At 36.6% G+C, this 16,126-nt stretch overlaps 1 protein-coding gene across 5 annotated transcripts in view; it reads right to left on the reverse strand.

The window, feature by feature from the left end:
- Positions 1-423: 423 nt before the first annotated feature.
- Positions 424-16,126, reverse strand: part of LIMS1 (LIM zinc finger domain containing 1) — a 148,259-nt gene continuing 132,556 nt past the window's right edge. For 4 of the 5 annotated variants that reach the window (XM_054701400.1, XM_037527405.2, XM_054701401.1 and 1 more), the window contains exons 3-10: positions 11,729-11,795; positions 10,367-10,487; positions 9,766-9,915; positions 7,043-7,193; positions 6,478-6,570; positions 5,583-5,631; positions 4,231-4,306; positions 424-982 (exon numbers count right to left, since the gene is read on the reverse strand). In XM_054701400.1, the coding sequence (XP_054557375.1) occupies positions 868-982; positions 4,231-4,306; positions 5,583-5,631; positions 6,478-6,570; positions 7,043-7,193; positions 9,766-9,915; positions 10,367-10,487; positions 11,729-11,795 (822 nt within the window). In that variant the 3' untranslated portion in view covers positions 424-867. Of the gene's footprint in view, positions 983-3,862; positions 4,035-4,230; positions 4,307-5,582; positions 5,632-6,477; positions 6,571-7,042; positions 7,194-9,765; positions 9,916-10,366; positions 10,488-11,728; positions 11,796-16,126 lie in introns of those variants that run through there. The other variant, XM_037527402.2, reaches the window with a different exon arrangement.

Here is a 16,126-nt window from a genome sequence, read left to right on the forward strand (position 1 = left end):
CAATATATGTACATTCATTTTTTTAAATGATACATTCCAAGTTTACATAAATTTTAATTTCATATCCTAGTCTAAAACTACATCTTGATCTTAAACCTAGAAACATAATTGCTCTAACACATTAAAGAATACTTCATTTTCCAATATTGTAAAGTGTACTGTATTTTCAAATATGTAGTATAAATTTTTTTTGCACAAAGTTTATAAAGGCATACTATTAGCGAGTAATAACTACCGTGTTAAGCAATTATACATAGGAAAAAGTTCACAACAAAACATAAAATTAAGCATAATAATGATTGCATTTAACACAAAAACACAAAATCAAGTACTTTTGAATATACTTTCTTCTTGTTTTAGTAATTACATTACAAACAACTATTAGTTTGATAAGCATAAGATTCTCTAAGATTTGTTTTTCTTGGTGGTTATTTTTCTTCCCTAATATCCTCTACAATAGCAATTAGCAATTAATTTTCTTTTGAATACATAGTAAAATAATGTTTATAAGTTTTTATCTGAATCAAATAAAAGCTAGTCCTTACCTTACTTTCATTTTAAAAGTTATAGTCCATCATTTGGACCAAAATTAAAATTAACCATATGTTTTTTGTGATAAAGTACAGTCTACATGTTAACAACTTGCTAGGGGTTATTAAAAGGCATATCTTGATTTTATCTGTGTTTTAACTATGGTTACACAAGCTTCTCTCTCCTTTTCCATGAGAAAAGGAGATAAAACCACGTAATGGTCCTCTTCACTCTCAACTATTTTGAGATACAGCTTTAAATATAAGGGTGGATCAAATCAAGTAATGTTGGTAATCTCCTATTTTGCATAGAAAAGAAAAAATAAAACAAAGGGAGTTATTTCCTTCCTAAGGTCTCAGCTAGTTTCTTAAGTCTTTTCTTCAGCTCCAATGGAAATTTTTCATAGCACTTCTTACAGACTGGCTTCATGTCAAATTCCACAAATTTATTCCTAAAGAGAATAATAGCAGAAAGAAATTAGTGAAAATATATTCAGAGTAGACATAAAAATCACATTAAATAATTTTCACTGAAGTAAATGAGAACACTCAATGACAATATCTATATTCATGTTAGATAAAAACTGTAATCTTAATCTCAATTCTTGTCAATTGTGGCAGATATAAAAAATTCACAGTATCATTTGAAAAGAATTGTCCTTGTAAACTGATTTTATACATCTATCTCTGCAATACAGAATGTATAACACATTTTAGTCAGTACTAAATATACAGGAAATCTAATGTAAATATAATTTACATAAGTAAATTTGATCACATTTTACAGTATCATGAGAACATTTTAAATTAAAGTTATTTAAAACAAAGAATTGTATTTATATAATTTAAATGATCCCTTTTCTTAAAGGCAAAATGACATTACATAGTATTTTACATTAGCTATGAATTTTCATCTTTTCTGTCATAAAATAGTTTGCCTTCTATCCCCACACACAACAGAAATCACTTTAAAAAATCTTCCCCCCATAAGTCTTAAATCATAATGGGATATTTTGGTAGGGGAAAAGTTGGTAGGGGAGATTTTAATCACTCTTAAGGAACACAAATGGACAAATTGCCTGTAGTTACCTTTTGAATGTTAGCTCTATGGATAACTTAATTCTTCTTTTTAAAAACTAGAGTAGTACATGGTATCTGTTTATTTATAAAACAGTTCTGGCGATAAGTTTTCAGGCAGCCTACTTGTACTACATTTCCAATTGGTAATAACTGCAATTGCTTGTTACCATTGAAATCTGGGGTCCTTAACTGTGGCTTGAGTAAATACATAACTTTGTAACTGGTTCATTTTCTGTGAAATTATATTTAGGAAGTATCTATGGAACAAGTCCAGTGGCACATTATCATCTGTTGAAATTATTAAATCTGCTAATATAACTAATGTATTTTTAAAGTATATTAAACTAGAATATATGCTTCATGATAACTACACATTTATTTATTTATTTATTTATTTATTTATTTATTTATGCATGCACGCAAGAGCTGGGGTGCAGGCTAAAAGTGCAAGGGGTGAGAGGATTCACCAGAGACAGCGGGGAGCAGAACAGGTAGATGGACGGAAATACACTGCTGAGGGGAGCAGTGGGCGAGACAGGAGAGATCTGCTGCGCCATGTGGGTTACTCCCTGGCCTGGGATCGAACTCATACTGCAGTAGCTGCGGATTGCCTCATAATGCAGACGCTTAACCCCTTGTGCCATCAGGAAGGCCTGATAACTACACATTTCAAATGAAAATTTTTTTGTTTTTTAATACCACATGAGAATTATTTTCTGTTTTTTTCAGAGACTGTAAAGCTGACTATAATTCAAAATGATGTTATATTTCAATTGGTACTTAAATGTACCAATACTTAAATGGTATTACTTAAATGGTAATACTTAAATGGTATTACTAAGTCAAAAATTTCTACCAAAGTCTCTTTAGAAAAAAAGCTATTAAACTGCCATTTTTTTAGATAACAGAAATAAATGGTCACTGTTTTCAGAGCTACTGCTAAGTGCAACTTCCAGTGTTTTGATTTTATGTATGAATTGCAGAAGGAAACAAGAGAACTGAAATTAAAAAAGAAAAACAACTTATAGCATGTAGAACACAATGGTAACCATGAAGGAAAAATGGTACAATCATGCTGGTTATTCAACAGATTTTCAAAGATTGAAACATTTCCCATAAAAATCAGGAATAAAATAGAGAATGAATTCATAAACAGTAGCATATGGGCATTGTATGGAAGTACAGATACATACACCAAAGATACCAGAAAGCTTATGTATCAGATGGTGCTTAGAAATGAAACATGTTGAAAGGATTTAATTTTTTAAAATATTTATTTATTTTTATTTACTTATACAAGAACTGGGTACAGTCAGAAGCGCGGGAGGGTGAGAGAATTCACCAGAGCCAGAACAGAGAGCAGAACAGGCAGACTGATGAAGGACACTGCTGAGGGGAGCAGTGGGCGGCAGGAGAGGTCTACGCGCCATGTGGGACCCTCGCCCGGTGGCTGGGGATCGAACCGGTGCTGCAGAGGCTGCAGGCAGCTTTGCTACCCAGCGTTCAACTGCTGCGCCACCGGGGAGGCCCTGAAAGGATTTAATTTAATAAAGAACTTTGAATACGTAACACTTCAAATTTATCAATTAAGTAATTTTAGGCAAAACCACAAAAAAAAAACCCCTCAGGATTTAAAAAGCTGCAATAATGAGACAAAAATACTTCAAAGCTTTTCCCAATATCTATTAAGAGAATGGATTCTTCCTTTTGAATCCATTAAAGAATTTCATATAATATTGCAAATTTTTTTTTCAATGATTTATTTATGTGTACAGGCCAGAGGTGTGGGGGTGAGGGTGAGAGGATTCACCAGAGCGAGTGGGGAACAGAACAGGCAGATTGACAAAAGTACACTGCTGAGGGGAGCAGCGGGGCAAGTCAGGAGAGGTCTGCTGCACCTTGTGGGTTGTTCCCTGGCTGGCCAGGAATCTAACTCATGCTGTAGTAGCTGCAGATAGCTTCATAGGATGTGTCTTAATTCTTGCGCCACCAGCGAGCCCCAATATTGTAAATTTTAAGAAGAGCGATGAGGGAAGTAACTAAAGTACAGGCAGTATTATTAAGTGTGGCTTTTATTCATGTAAGTCTTATAATTTTAATAATTACGCAAAGACCCAACTCTATACAGATTATTTGTATTTCAATCTCTGATGGCTACAAGTACATGCCAAAAACAAATAAAAAAAACCAAAATACAGAAACAGATCAAAAACATATTCTAAAGAACTAACCAAAGAAGAAAGTAGTGAAAATGATGATAGAAGGGACAGAAAAGTTTACAAACAGACTGGCTTTTTCTTCTTCTGTTTGTCCTTATCCTTTGCTTCTCTTTCTCGTTTGGCAAGTCGCCTCTTAAATTCTTCTGGCATTTTCTCATAACAGTGTTTGCAGACTGGTTTTAGATCAATCTCAACAAATTTATCCCTTTGAACAGGATAGAAGGAATAGAGGAAAGAACAGGGAATAATTAAAGGAAGAATATTTATTTTCAGAAGGCCTGAACAGAAAGAAGAAATAGGCATCAGGTAGATCTCTTTTTAAAAACTGTACTAATATTTAAAAAATGTTACCCCAAAGTTTTCAGTTTTAGGGCTCACACTAGACCAAAATGTTTACTTACTTGAGTGTTAATTTAGTGTTGCAAGTAGAACAGGCAAAACAGTTCACGCACCAGGCCTTATTAAGAGCAGAGACCACTAGAGAAAGAAGAAGATATCTGGTCACACACACTGGTATGGTAAGTGGGGGGAGTTTACATTTGTAACTCTAAATAGGAAGAAGTCAAGTTTACTTGCAAAAGAATCACCTAGCTAAAAAAATCTCAGTGCCAATAACTAATATTTATTGAATCAATTATATTAATTCATTAAAGTTTTCACATTATTAACTGTGAAATCAAAGAACTTTCACATTACAAAAACATACAAACTAAGTGCTTTCATACGACTGTAGACTTCTTACTAAAGATTACTGCCTTTCTCAACCTTTATTTATAGTTACACGTTGTCCCTTTCATTTGAACATCCTGTGAAGCATTTAAATGGTATAAACCATGTTTTCACACCAAAGCTCATGTCCTCTACTCTCATGGATGCTTGGACAGACAAGCTTCGTCGCAGAGTGCTTGCTTAACCAGTGCGCTTTCCCCTCATTTTCTGTCCTTACTACCATTGGTCCAACAAAGAAAGATGGACTAGATAATATAAAAAAGAAAAAAAATCTGGACATTAACTTATCTACCTGTCTTTCTTCCAAAATTAGTAAGAAAAGGGTTTTCCTTTGATAGCTTTTTCCATCTGGCAACTGTCTCATGTAGAAGGGAGTTAAATTTTATTTGCAATGGCACTAAAGATTGCTTTCCTGAACAAATCCCTTCACAAAATGCATATGGGCAGTGTTTCAGAAAATATTTCCTGAGTTAGGTTCTCTGCCAAGAACCATGAAGCACGATGAAAACAGGAATGTTTAAAACTCTGCCAGGAAGCTTCTGGCAGTGATGTGCTAGTGACTATTAGCAAACACAGCTGTTTCCTTTCTGTCCCAGTCAATCAACCCTCCCTAATTACCATGGTACTAGGGTGGTTAGCATCTACAGGATTAAAGGGACTCTTACTATCACGGGCAGATTAAACTATTCCTAATAAAACAATACTCCTCAGATTCCAAGTCATATAATTCTAGGAAATAGAAATAGAAACAGGTTTCAGGGTCAGCCATGACTAATTCCCTCAATTCCTACTGTATCAATCCTATGGGACTATTACTATTAAATTATAATGGTAAATAAGTATCAAGTTTAATTGTTATGTGTTATCAACTCACTGCTAAAGATTTGGGAATTTTGCCAAAAAAAAGAGAAAAGTAACTGATAATGATCATATTCCAAACAATACCAATCATAAACCTCATTCAATGTTCATATTACCCAAGTGCTTTTGTGTGAAAATGGTACCATAAAATTCCTACACTTACCATCACCTTCTATCACACGGTTGCAGTGGAAGCAAACATCACCAAATAGCTGAAAAGGATAAAAAAGGGAAAAAAATATTCAAGATGTATTAGAACTAAGTTTTAGAAAAACCAAACTTTAAATGCAGAATTTACCATTACTAGAGAAAATTAGTGGAAGTTCAGACTAGTTTTTACTTCTTACAATGAAAATAATTTACTTTTCATCACTAGCAAAACCAAAAACAAAAAGGCTGTGGAAAAGCTCCAGACTGAAGGAGGTTGAAGGAACAGGATAACCCTATATTGGATATAGGAAATATATCCAATTATTTTTTTTCCTCAAATGGAAAAAAAAAAGCTATAAAGACATTCTTACGTTAAGTGACCAAATTGGGAAAAAACAGGTTATAAATGTCAAAATGATAACTATGTAATATGAGAGAGTTCCATATTCTTGGGAAATACACATTGGAGTTTTTAGGGATAAAGGATCATTATGACATTATCCTCAAATGATTCAGAAAGTATATATATTTGAATTTATATATACATATATTTGTATGTAAAAAGAAGTGCATTAATGTAAGTGTGTGTTTTTATAGAGTGTGAACACATACAAATGATGAGCCTGAGTATAAAGTGGTATAGGTATTCTTTGTATTTTTATTTTACAATCTTTCTGTGAGTCTGAAATGGGTGCTTTGGTGGTGGGAGAGCTACAGTGACCACACCAGAAGGAAGAAATGCTACAATGTCAAAATATTAACAAGGATGTAAACAAACAAACAAAAAAAAGTTAAAAAGAAATCTGTACAGGCCTATGTACATTTCTTACGAGATTTCCTTGTAGCTAAAATATTGCTAAATTCAAATTTATAAAAGTATATTGATATTCAATGAGTATGATCAATACCTGATTATAGTGGGTTTCACAATATGCCAGGCCTTTCCTTTCATAATGGCGATGTCCAAGAAATGGTTTTTCACACTTGGCACAAACAAAATGCTGGAAAAAAGTTGCTGTGGGTCATTTTTAAATTGCCATATTTTATTTAATGAAGAAAATTTGGAGAAAATCCCAAAGTTAAACTGTCCTCAGAGAAGATACATGAAAACTTGAGGTAGTTATTTCATGAGCGGAAGGGTAAACATAAAGTACTTGCAATCTTAATTCAGGTGTCTTGAATCTTTGACTGGTTGCTTTAAGGCAAAGCCCATTTGAACAACACAGAATGACAAAAGAGGTGAACATCTTAGTAGCATCCCTAAGGGAGGGTCTGGTGGTGGAATCAGAAAGCACATCCTGTATTATTACTGAGAGTTCATAAAAAAATACATATTCTATGTTCTTAAATTTCTACAAAGTCGACTTTCATTAACATGTCTATATTAATTTTTAGAATCCCCTAATCTTGCCAGCACATCCAAACCATGGAAGTGCAAAAGTATAGATTACACCACCACCATTTGGAACTCACCTCCACATGCCACTGCTTACCCATGGCATTTACCACACGCCCTTCAATGGGTCGGCGACAAGCACCACAGATGGGGACCCCCATTTTATCATGGCATGGCAAGCAATACAGTTCTCCTTTCAGCTCCCGGGCATCAGCAGTCAGCTCTTTCCTATCCAGGAGAAAGATAATCAACAGAATAATACCATCGAGAGAGAAAATCAGGCATCCAATGTGGCTAACCCACTTTTTAAAAGGTTTTTGGTGATATTACTATAACAATCCCTGTAATTTCTATTTTCTCTCCTGAGAGGTGATCAGAGTAACAAGAATTAATAGGCTTCAACAGGTTTCAGATTCTAATCCAAACATTAGTATGTAATAACAGATGTACAAATAAGTCAGATATATACCATGATACCAGTCACATTTATCATTTCCTTTTCTATTATCACATTATAATCCATTTTTATTCCTACAAAGCTAGAGGAGAATCATCATAGTACTAAGGACAGACTCAATGATACCACATTTCAAAATAACTGAGGAGTTAGGATACTAGTCACACAAAACATTTAACATCTTAAGGGAAAAAAAAATTTCCTTAAGGAAATGCAAATGGCCAACAGGCATATGAAAAAATGTTCAACATCACTTGTAATCAGGGAAATGCAAATCAAAACTACCATGAGATACCATCTTACACCAGTGAGAATGGCACATATTAAAAAAACTAGCAACAACAAATGTTGGCGAGGGTGTGGAGAAAAAGGAACTCTCCTGCACTGTTGGTGGGAGTGCAAACTGGTCCAACCACTATGGAGAGCTGTGTGGAGATTTCTGGACCTACTAAACATAGAGCTTCCATATGATCCAGCAATTCCACTCCTAGGTATTTACCCAAAGGACACAGAAACATCAATTCCAAAGGGCACCTGCACCCCTATGTTTATAGCAGCACTGTTTACAATAGCTAAGCTTTGGAAACAGCCCAAATGCCCAAAAATAGATGACTGGATCAAGAAGATGTGGTACATATACACCATGGAATATTACTCAGCATTCAAAAAAGATAAACACATGCAATTTGCAGCAACATGGATGGCGCTGGAAGGGATCATGCTCAGCGAAATAAGCCAAAAAGAAAAAGAAAAATACCGGATGGTCTCACTCATAGCAGGAATCTAGAAAACTTAAATAAGGGACCAGGAAAATGAATATAAGAAAGTGAAAATCAAAATCAACAAAAAACTATGAACCAGAGACACTTTTTGGGGGGTGGGGGGGCGGGAGGGGAGGGATTGGGGTCAGAATGGGGCGTTTGCAATTGTATGGGGGAATATAAAAATAAAATTTATTATTTAAATTAAAAAAAAATTCCTTAAGATTTGTCCATGAACAAGAGCTTTATATGTATGTGTTTACCACAGTATGCATTACATTAGGAAAAATTTTTTTTATTTCATTTGCTAATGATTATTTAAATTGTCACAAACTGTTAAGAATAGTCACAGGTTAACAGTAAACTAGTCACTTATGTCAAAAAACACTTCGCCGCACGGGGCCCCAATTCATCAAATGGATTTGTCTGAATTTCACCTACTTAATTCTTTAGGAAAAGTTCTAATGAAAAGGAACAAAAAAATCCCACCAGAAGGACGATAGGCAAGAAAGCAAAGGCACAAATGATAATTACAAAAAAAAGTTGAGGTAGTTGTATTTATACCATGAAGGTGTTTTCTTAATCTTTAGCCTACCTTGTCTCTCCCCTTTCCAGTGTAATTTAATATGTGAGTTCATACTTTTTCCATTACATTTTTATAACAGAAAATTTAGAAGAACCATAGTCTAACAATTCATCATGTGTTTCCGAAGGAAAAATTCTTTTTAGATGTAAATCAACAAAATAAACATAATTTAAGATACTTGAGATAAGACCTAACTATTTCAAACTGTAAAAGTTATATATGTAAGATGATAAGACTTTTTAATTCTCTTTAATCCTGCATTGGAAAAACATAATGAAAAACAGTTTTGGGGATAATGGTATATTTTAATATGTACTGAATATTTTATTTTTTATTTTATTATTTTATTTATTTTTAAATTTTTTATTTTTTACATCATTGTTCATTTTTTTTTTAAATAAATCTTTTTTTTCCATGTATTTATTTATTTGTTTGTTTGTTTATACAAACACTGGGTACAGTCAGAAGTGCGGGAGGGTAAGAGAATTCACCAGAGCCAGAGCGGGGAGCAGAGCAGGCAGAAGGACCGAAGTACACTGCTGAGGGGAGCAGCGGGCGGCAGGAGAGGTCTGCGCGCCATGTGGGACCCTCCTCCGGTGACCGGGGAGCAGCGGGGGATCGAACCGGCGCCGCAGAGGCTGTGGGGAGCTTCGCAACCCAGCGCTCAACCGCTGCGCCACCGGGGAGGCCCCATCATTGTTCATTTTTAAACAATATTTGCTTCCCCCCACCCCCTCAGGATGGACTGAATATTAAAGGTATGTTGTATATACATGTACGCATGTACACATTCTCAAATGTGGCAAAATATTAATCGGGAATAAAATGAAGAGTATACAGACATTCTTTTTATTAGTCTCTTGACTTTAAGTTTAAAATTTTTCAGGTTAAAAATTGGAGAAAAATAATTTGATTTGCCAGAGCGTAAAAAACAAAGATATTTGTGGTCTTTTGTTTCCACTATTTGTACAATAATAACTGAATAAACTATAATACCCGCAGTTGGCACAGTTGAAATGGTCTGGATGGTAAGGGTCATTCTTGAAAATCAGAGGTTGTTCATCAATGATGGCGTGGCATTTCTGGCAGATGTATTTTCCAAGGCCTCTGGCTTTCTCACGATTATGACAAGGGCGACACAGATGTCTGAACAGAGTCAAAGTCATTGAAAAATGTAAGTTAAAATCTAAGGGTCTTCCTATTAAAGAGACTATGCTACCCAGAGTTCTTAAATTAAAGAAGCCATGTCTTTAAAGATCACTGCTACACTTCGTAGAGCAGATGCAAGCCATTGCTTTTTACATAAACAATTATTTATTCCAAATCAGATTATCTGATTGATCTTTAAAAAACTCCATCTTAAGTACCAACCCCCCTTTGGTGACCCAGCAGCCATGTAGCAGCCATAAACTGCTACACTGAAATTCTAGAACCCTCTCCTAACAGTTACCAGATAAGCCAATATATTGCAGCGTAGGTCCTTACACCTTAAATTCAGTGATCTACTGTTCTACCTTAGAGTCCCATCAGAAAACAAGCATGACCCTGTAGTAGTCACACTATCCACCCACACTCAACTAGGATGAAAAACTCCTACCTTCCAGCATTCTTGACAAACCCAATATCTGCCAGAACTTCCTGGCAGATGTCACAGCGGAAACACTCAGGATGCCAGCTGTTGTTCATGGCTTTGATAACTCGGCCAATGATGAATTCACCTGTGGGAAAGTAAACCACAAAGGATGTCCAGTGGGACATCTTAAAAGGAAAAAATGTGTGATATCTTAAGGGAAAAAACATGAGAAAAAAATACATTTAAACCTTTCTCCATAAACAGGAACTTTACATGTATGTGTTTACCACAGTAAGCATCACATTAGGAAAAGCATTTTTTATTTCAGCTGAATTCTTGTTTTTGATTCAGTGTCCCTGTTTTCTGGCTGCTTCATTATATCTTTGATTCTGGCTTTCCTTTTCTAAAGGATGAGTGGGCTCTCTTGAATGCCTTCTGGTTATTTCTGGTGATTGTTGACACAGAAAACTGAAATCCACAGTATACTTTCTTATATCCCATTGTTGTGCAACCATGCCAGGCTGGGTAGGTTCACTGCCAATTCTCATAGATGAAAAGAGAATTTTGGAGACTTCAGTAGATGTTACAGGCCTTTAATGCTGAATAAGGGGCCAAACCATCCATCAGGGAGATAGCAACTGAGCCCACTAGCCCCAGAGTGAAGGCCCCTCTGTGAACACCAGAGCTGAGGAGCCCCTTTGATCCCTTGCATCTGGGTCCAGGTGTTGCATTTACATATGCACATGGATGTGCTCTCTGGGCCCAGGTGTCCATAATCACAGGGGCAATGCCCATGCCAAAGCCTCTCACCTGTAACCTAGAAGCGCAAGACCACGGGTGCCAGCCAAAGAGGCCAACAGTGGGAGGGTGGAAAAAGCCTGAGTTAACTCCATTTCCCCTATATCCATACTTAGTTTCTTCATTAAATCTTGAGAGCATTCTATTCAGTATGTCCAAATTATGGAGGCCTTCAAAATAGAGCTGTCAGGAGTCAGTGCAACAGCTGAGAAACAAGCAGCCTAAGTACTTGGGTAGCCCACAAGCAACTCTTTGGTATCTTTTAAGCACCATCCTGATGTCTTCCCTGTCTCTTTCCTGGCAAACCTCAGAAGTGGGTAGGTAAAGGTTGCATTAACATAGGAAAGAACATTTCAAAAGACCATGTAACCGAAGTCCTAGTTAATCCTGAAACATCTTTACACTTGATGTCCTGAAAAATCACTTCTCTACAGGTTTTGATATTCTTCTACCTTGTAAAACTACTGATAATCGGTAAGAGGACTAATAAAATATCTAAATGCTACTTATAACGAGCACCAGAAACCATTTAAGTAACAAGTAATCTTAAAACTTACTCTTTACTTTGCATTCAGTAGTAAAACTTACCACACTGATGACAGCAAGGAGCAAAGAGCATCTGAAAATCATGTTCACAGTACTTTCTTCCTTCAAACTGAAAAGAAAGTATTACCAACTAGTGAATATGAAATAATCAATGGGGCCTCCCTAGGGGTGCAGGGGTCAAAGACAGCGCTATCAAGCTACTGCTAGCCACTACCGCGTGAGTTCCATCCCAGGCCAGCCAGGGAGCTACCCACATGGCGCAGCAGACCTCTCCAGTCTCGCCCGCTGCTCCCCTCAGAGTTGTATTTCAGTCAGTCTGCCTATTCTGCTCCCCACTCTGTCTCTGGTGAATCTTCTCACCCCCCACACCTCTGGCCTGTACCCCAGTTCTTGCATGCATGCATGCATAAATCTTTTTAAAAAATGAAATAATCATAGGTGAATATCATGATTTTATGGAGACATAGGAAAGATGTTTTTGATCTAAGAATTTATAATTTTCTGGGTAATTTAAAAACAGATATACTTTTATACCTTCCATACATCTACATATGAGGATGGAAAAATACACCCAACGAATAAGAAACTAAAACTAATATTATACACCCAGAGCATGTGAACTCACTTTTAACTATGCTTGTTTTTTGGCTCATATATTCTCCCTGTAAGAATCTGATGAAAGCTTCAGCACCCTCTCTGCAGAAAGTATGTATTGAATACATACACAAAATCCCCTGAGCACATTATTTAGGTTGATATCTACAATATTACACAGTAAGCTTAAATATTTACAAAGATAAACATTCTAGCATATTTAAATTTTAAATAATTTTAAATGGGACCCAAACCCATTAAAAAAGTAGACATATTCTTCCTTAAGGACACAGGAAATTACATCCTTCGCTTTTCTTCTTGAACCGTTTCCATTTACTTTCCCCAAAGTTTTAGCCTAGTTTAGTATTTTCTACACTTGAGTCTTTAATCACCCACAAAACATTCCTGCAATTAAAATGTTCATTAATGAAATTAAAATTTATTTCACTTTCCAAATCTATAGGCTCTAAAGGTTAGCATTCTTATAATCATTCACCACAAGGATTATTAGTATAATATAAATACTCCAGTGTTAAATTTTATATTTTGGGGGTGGGGGGCGGGGAAAGGAGGGATCGGGTTCAAAATAAGGGGTTGCAATTGTATGGGGAATATAAAAATAAAATTAAAAAAATAAAGTATAAATTCTATGTGTCCTGACACATATACAGATTAAAAAAATTTATTTTTCACTATTTAATAATTTACTTTAAATGTGTATCTTAGGGCCTCCCTGGTGACGCAGGGGGTAAAGACGCAACCTATGAAGCTGTCTGCAGCCTCTGCAGCACGAGTTCGATCCCCGGCCATCCAGAGGGCAACCCACAAGGCGCAGCAGACCTCTCTTGATTCGCTGCTGCTCCCGTCATCAGTGTGCTTTGATCCATCTGCCTGTTCAGTTCCCCACTCTGTCTCTGGTGAATCCTCTCACTCCCTACACCTGTGGCCTGTACCCCAGCACTTGCTTGTATAAATAAATGAATCTTTAAAAAAATTACATAGCAGTCCTTCAGCCTCTTCTTAACCTTTTTAAAAAAAATAAGTGCATCTTAATAAGGAGCAGAGGTACCTTCTCTTCTCACAATTATTTCATATATCTGCTACAGGGCAGCCCCGATATAAAACGGGTTGCCTGACTGTGGGTCCTCACCTGCGCGCTTAAAAGGACTTATCAATACCCTACTGCAGGCACACGCAAAAGGTTAATAAAAGGTTTATTTACAAGGAAAGGGCAAATGAGGAAATGTACAGCCCAGGGAGAAAAGTGGGAGACAAAGTTTTAAATGCGTCCTACCCGATCCGCAGATCTGGAATCCCGAATGGCACTCTGAGAGCTGGCCACAAGCCAGGCGCCCAGAAGCCAGGAGGCGAGCGAGAGAGCGAGATCCCCCAAGGCCCACGTGTCTGGTTTTTATACCAAACCTGGCTGCTTAACTCCACCCTCAGGTCCCAGCCACCTTTCCTTTGGTGGTGACGGTATTCGTCTTTCCCAATGTCTTGATGGCTTTGGTCTGGAGTGGGGGTGGAGTCCACAAAGCCTGCATGGGATTAGCTCAGGACGTCCTTTCCCCCTAACATATCCATGATTAATGACTTATTGCTAGAAAAGTCAGGGCTCAACATTATTTCTAGGGTTCAACATTAGTTAATTTTCTATTTTGGATGCTGCCCTTACCCTCGTCACATAAATAAATTGTAGAAATTATATCATGTCCCCTTTTGAGTCTCTGAGCTCCTTACAAGTTATATGTTAAAAAAAAAAAATCACATACTCTTTGATTATCAAAACTATTTTTTAAATCAACTCAAAATGGTTAAAAGAGTTGAACATAAGACCTGAAACCATAAGACATATAGAAGAAAATATAGGTAAAACGCTACATAACATACACCTCAGTAACATCTTTAAAGACACATCCCCCAAAGCAAAGAAAGTGAAGGAAAAGATAAACAGCTGGGATTACATCAAACTAAAAAGATTTTGTACAGCAAAAGAGACATTAACCAAAACAAAAGAGACACCCCACTGATTGGAAAAAACTCTTTGCACTCCATACAATTGATAAGGGACTGATCACAAAGATAGACAAAGAACTCAAACAACTCAACAAAAACAAAGTAAACGAATCGGTCAAAAAATGGGCAAAAGAACTTAAAAGACATTTCTCCAAAGAGGAATGCAAATGGCCAACAGGCATATGAAAAAGGTTCCACATCCCTCATAATCAGGGAAATGCAAATCAAAACCACAATAAGACACCATATGACCCAGCAATTCCTCTCCTAGGGATCTACACAAAGGATACAAAAACATTAAATCAAAAGGATACCTGCACCCCTATGTTTACTGTAGCACTATTTATAATAGGTAAACTTGGAAACAACCCAAATGCCCAAAAATAGATGGCTGGATCAAGAAGATGTGGTATACAATGGAATACCATTCAGCAATCAAAAATGATAAACTCATACTATTTGCAGCAACATGGATGGAGCTAGAAGGGGTTATGCTCAGTGAAATAAGTCAGAAGGAGGGCCTCCCCTGGTGGCGCAGCGGTTGAGCGCTGGCCTGCAAAGCTGCCCGCAGCCTCTACAGTGCTGGTTCGTTCCCCGGCCACCGGCGAGGGTCCCACAAAAAAAAAAAAAGAAATAAGTCAGAAGGAAAAAGAAAAATATTGGATGGTTTCACTTATAGGAGGAATATAGTGGAACCAAATAAGGGATCAGGGAAAAAATAATAACAATAAAAAACACACCAAAATAAAACATAAAACAGGCAACTATAAATCAGAGACATTGTGCAGGACAGGGGGAGGGAGAGAGATCAAAACGTGGGCAGGAAGAGCACAAGGGACTATGGTGATGGTGCATGGGTGAACTAGTGGTGGAAATTCTACGGGAACTACACCTGAGAAAAGAAAGCAAACATTGTACAACAATGAACAATGATGTAAAATATATATAAATTAAAAAAAGAAAAAACCTATTTTTTAATGATTTATCAGTTGTTAACTCAATTTCCTCAACTATGGAAATTAGCTACAGACTTAGTTCACTTCAATTTATTGAACATATCTCCCATAGTTTAACTGGCACACCAGTCAAAGCAGATTTGTATCAGAAAAAGTCTAATTTAATTTTAAAATTCAAATGAGTGAGCTTTAAAATTTCCTAAGTTACAGACAGCAGATAGTAAATCAATATGCTATTATTCAATTCTCTATCATAATGCATTATTATGTATATCCAAAAGTAGAAATTACTTATGAAGTGAGATATGTTTCTTTATTGAATGTATATTATTTACCTGATATTCAGTTTTTAGCAATAATAAAGAAATCCAGTATAAAAACTCAGAAATAAATCCACTAATTTAGTTTGAAATTCCTATTCAGTGTTAGCAGTACCCTCTCAGAACTGTTTGTTTCAATTGGCCATTAAAGTTTAACTATAAAAAATGTTAAACTTTTTTTTTTTTTTTTTTATAGAGGCATGCTTTATTTATTTGTTTGCTGGTTTCTTTGTTTGTTTTGTTTATACATGCACTGGGTACAGTCAGAAGCGCGGGAGGGCGAGAGAATTCACCAGAGCCAGAGCGGGGAGCAGAGCAGGCAGAAGGACCGAAGCACACTGCTGAGGGGAGCAGCGGGCGGCAGGAGAGGTCTGCGCGCCATGTGGGACCCTCCTCCGGTGGCCGGGGAGCAGCCGGGGATCGAACCGGCGCCGCAGAGGCCGCGCGCAGCTTCGCAACCTAGCGCTCAACCGCTGCGCCACCGGGGAGGCCTAAACTTTTTTTTTTAAAGATTTATTTATTTATGCATACAAGAGCTGGGGTACAGGCCAGAG

The sequence above is a fragment of the Talpa occidentalis genome, unplaced genomic scaffold, assembly GCF_014898055.3.
Source record: "Talpa occidentalis isolate TD23 unplaced genomic scaffold, MPIMG_talOcc4v2.1 talOcc4.5, whole genome shotgun sequence".
Lineage (NCBI taxonomy): Eukaryota > Metazoa > Chordata > Mammalia > Eulipotyphla > Talpidae > Talpa > Talpa occidentalis.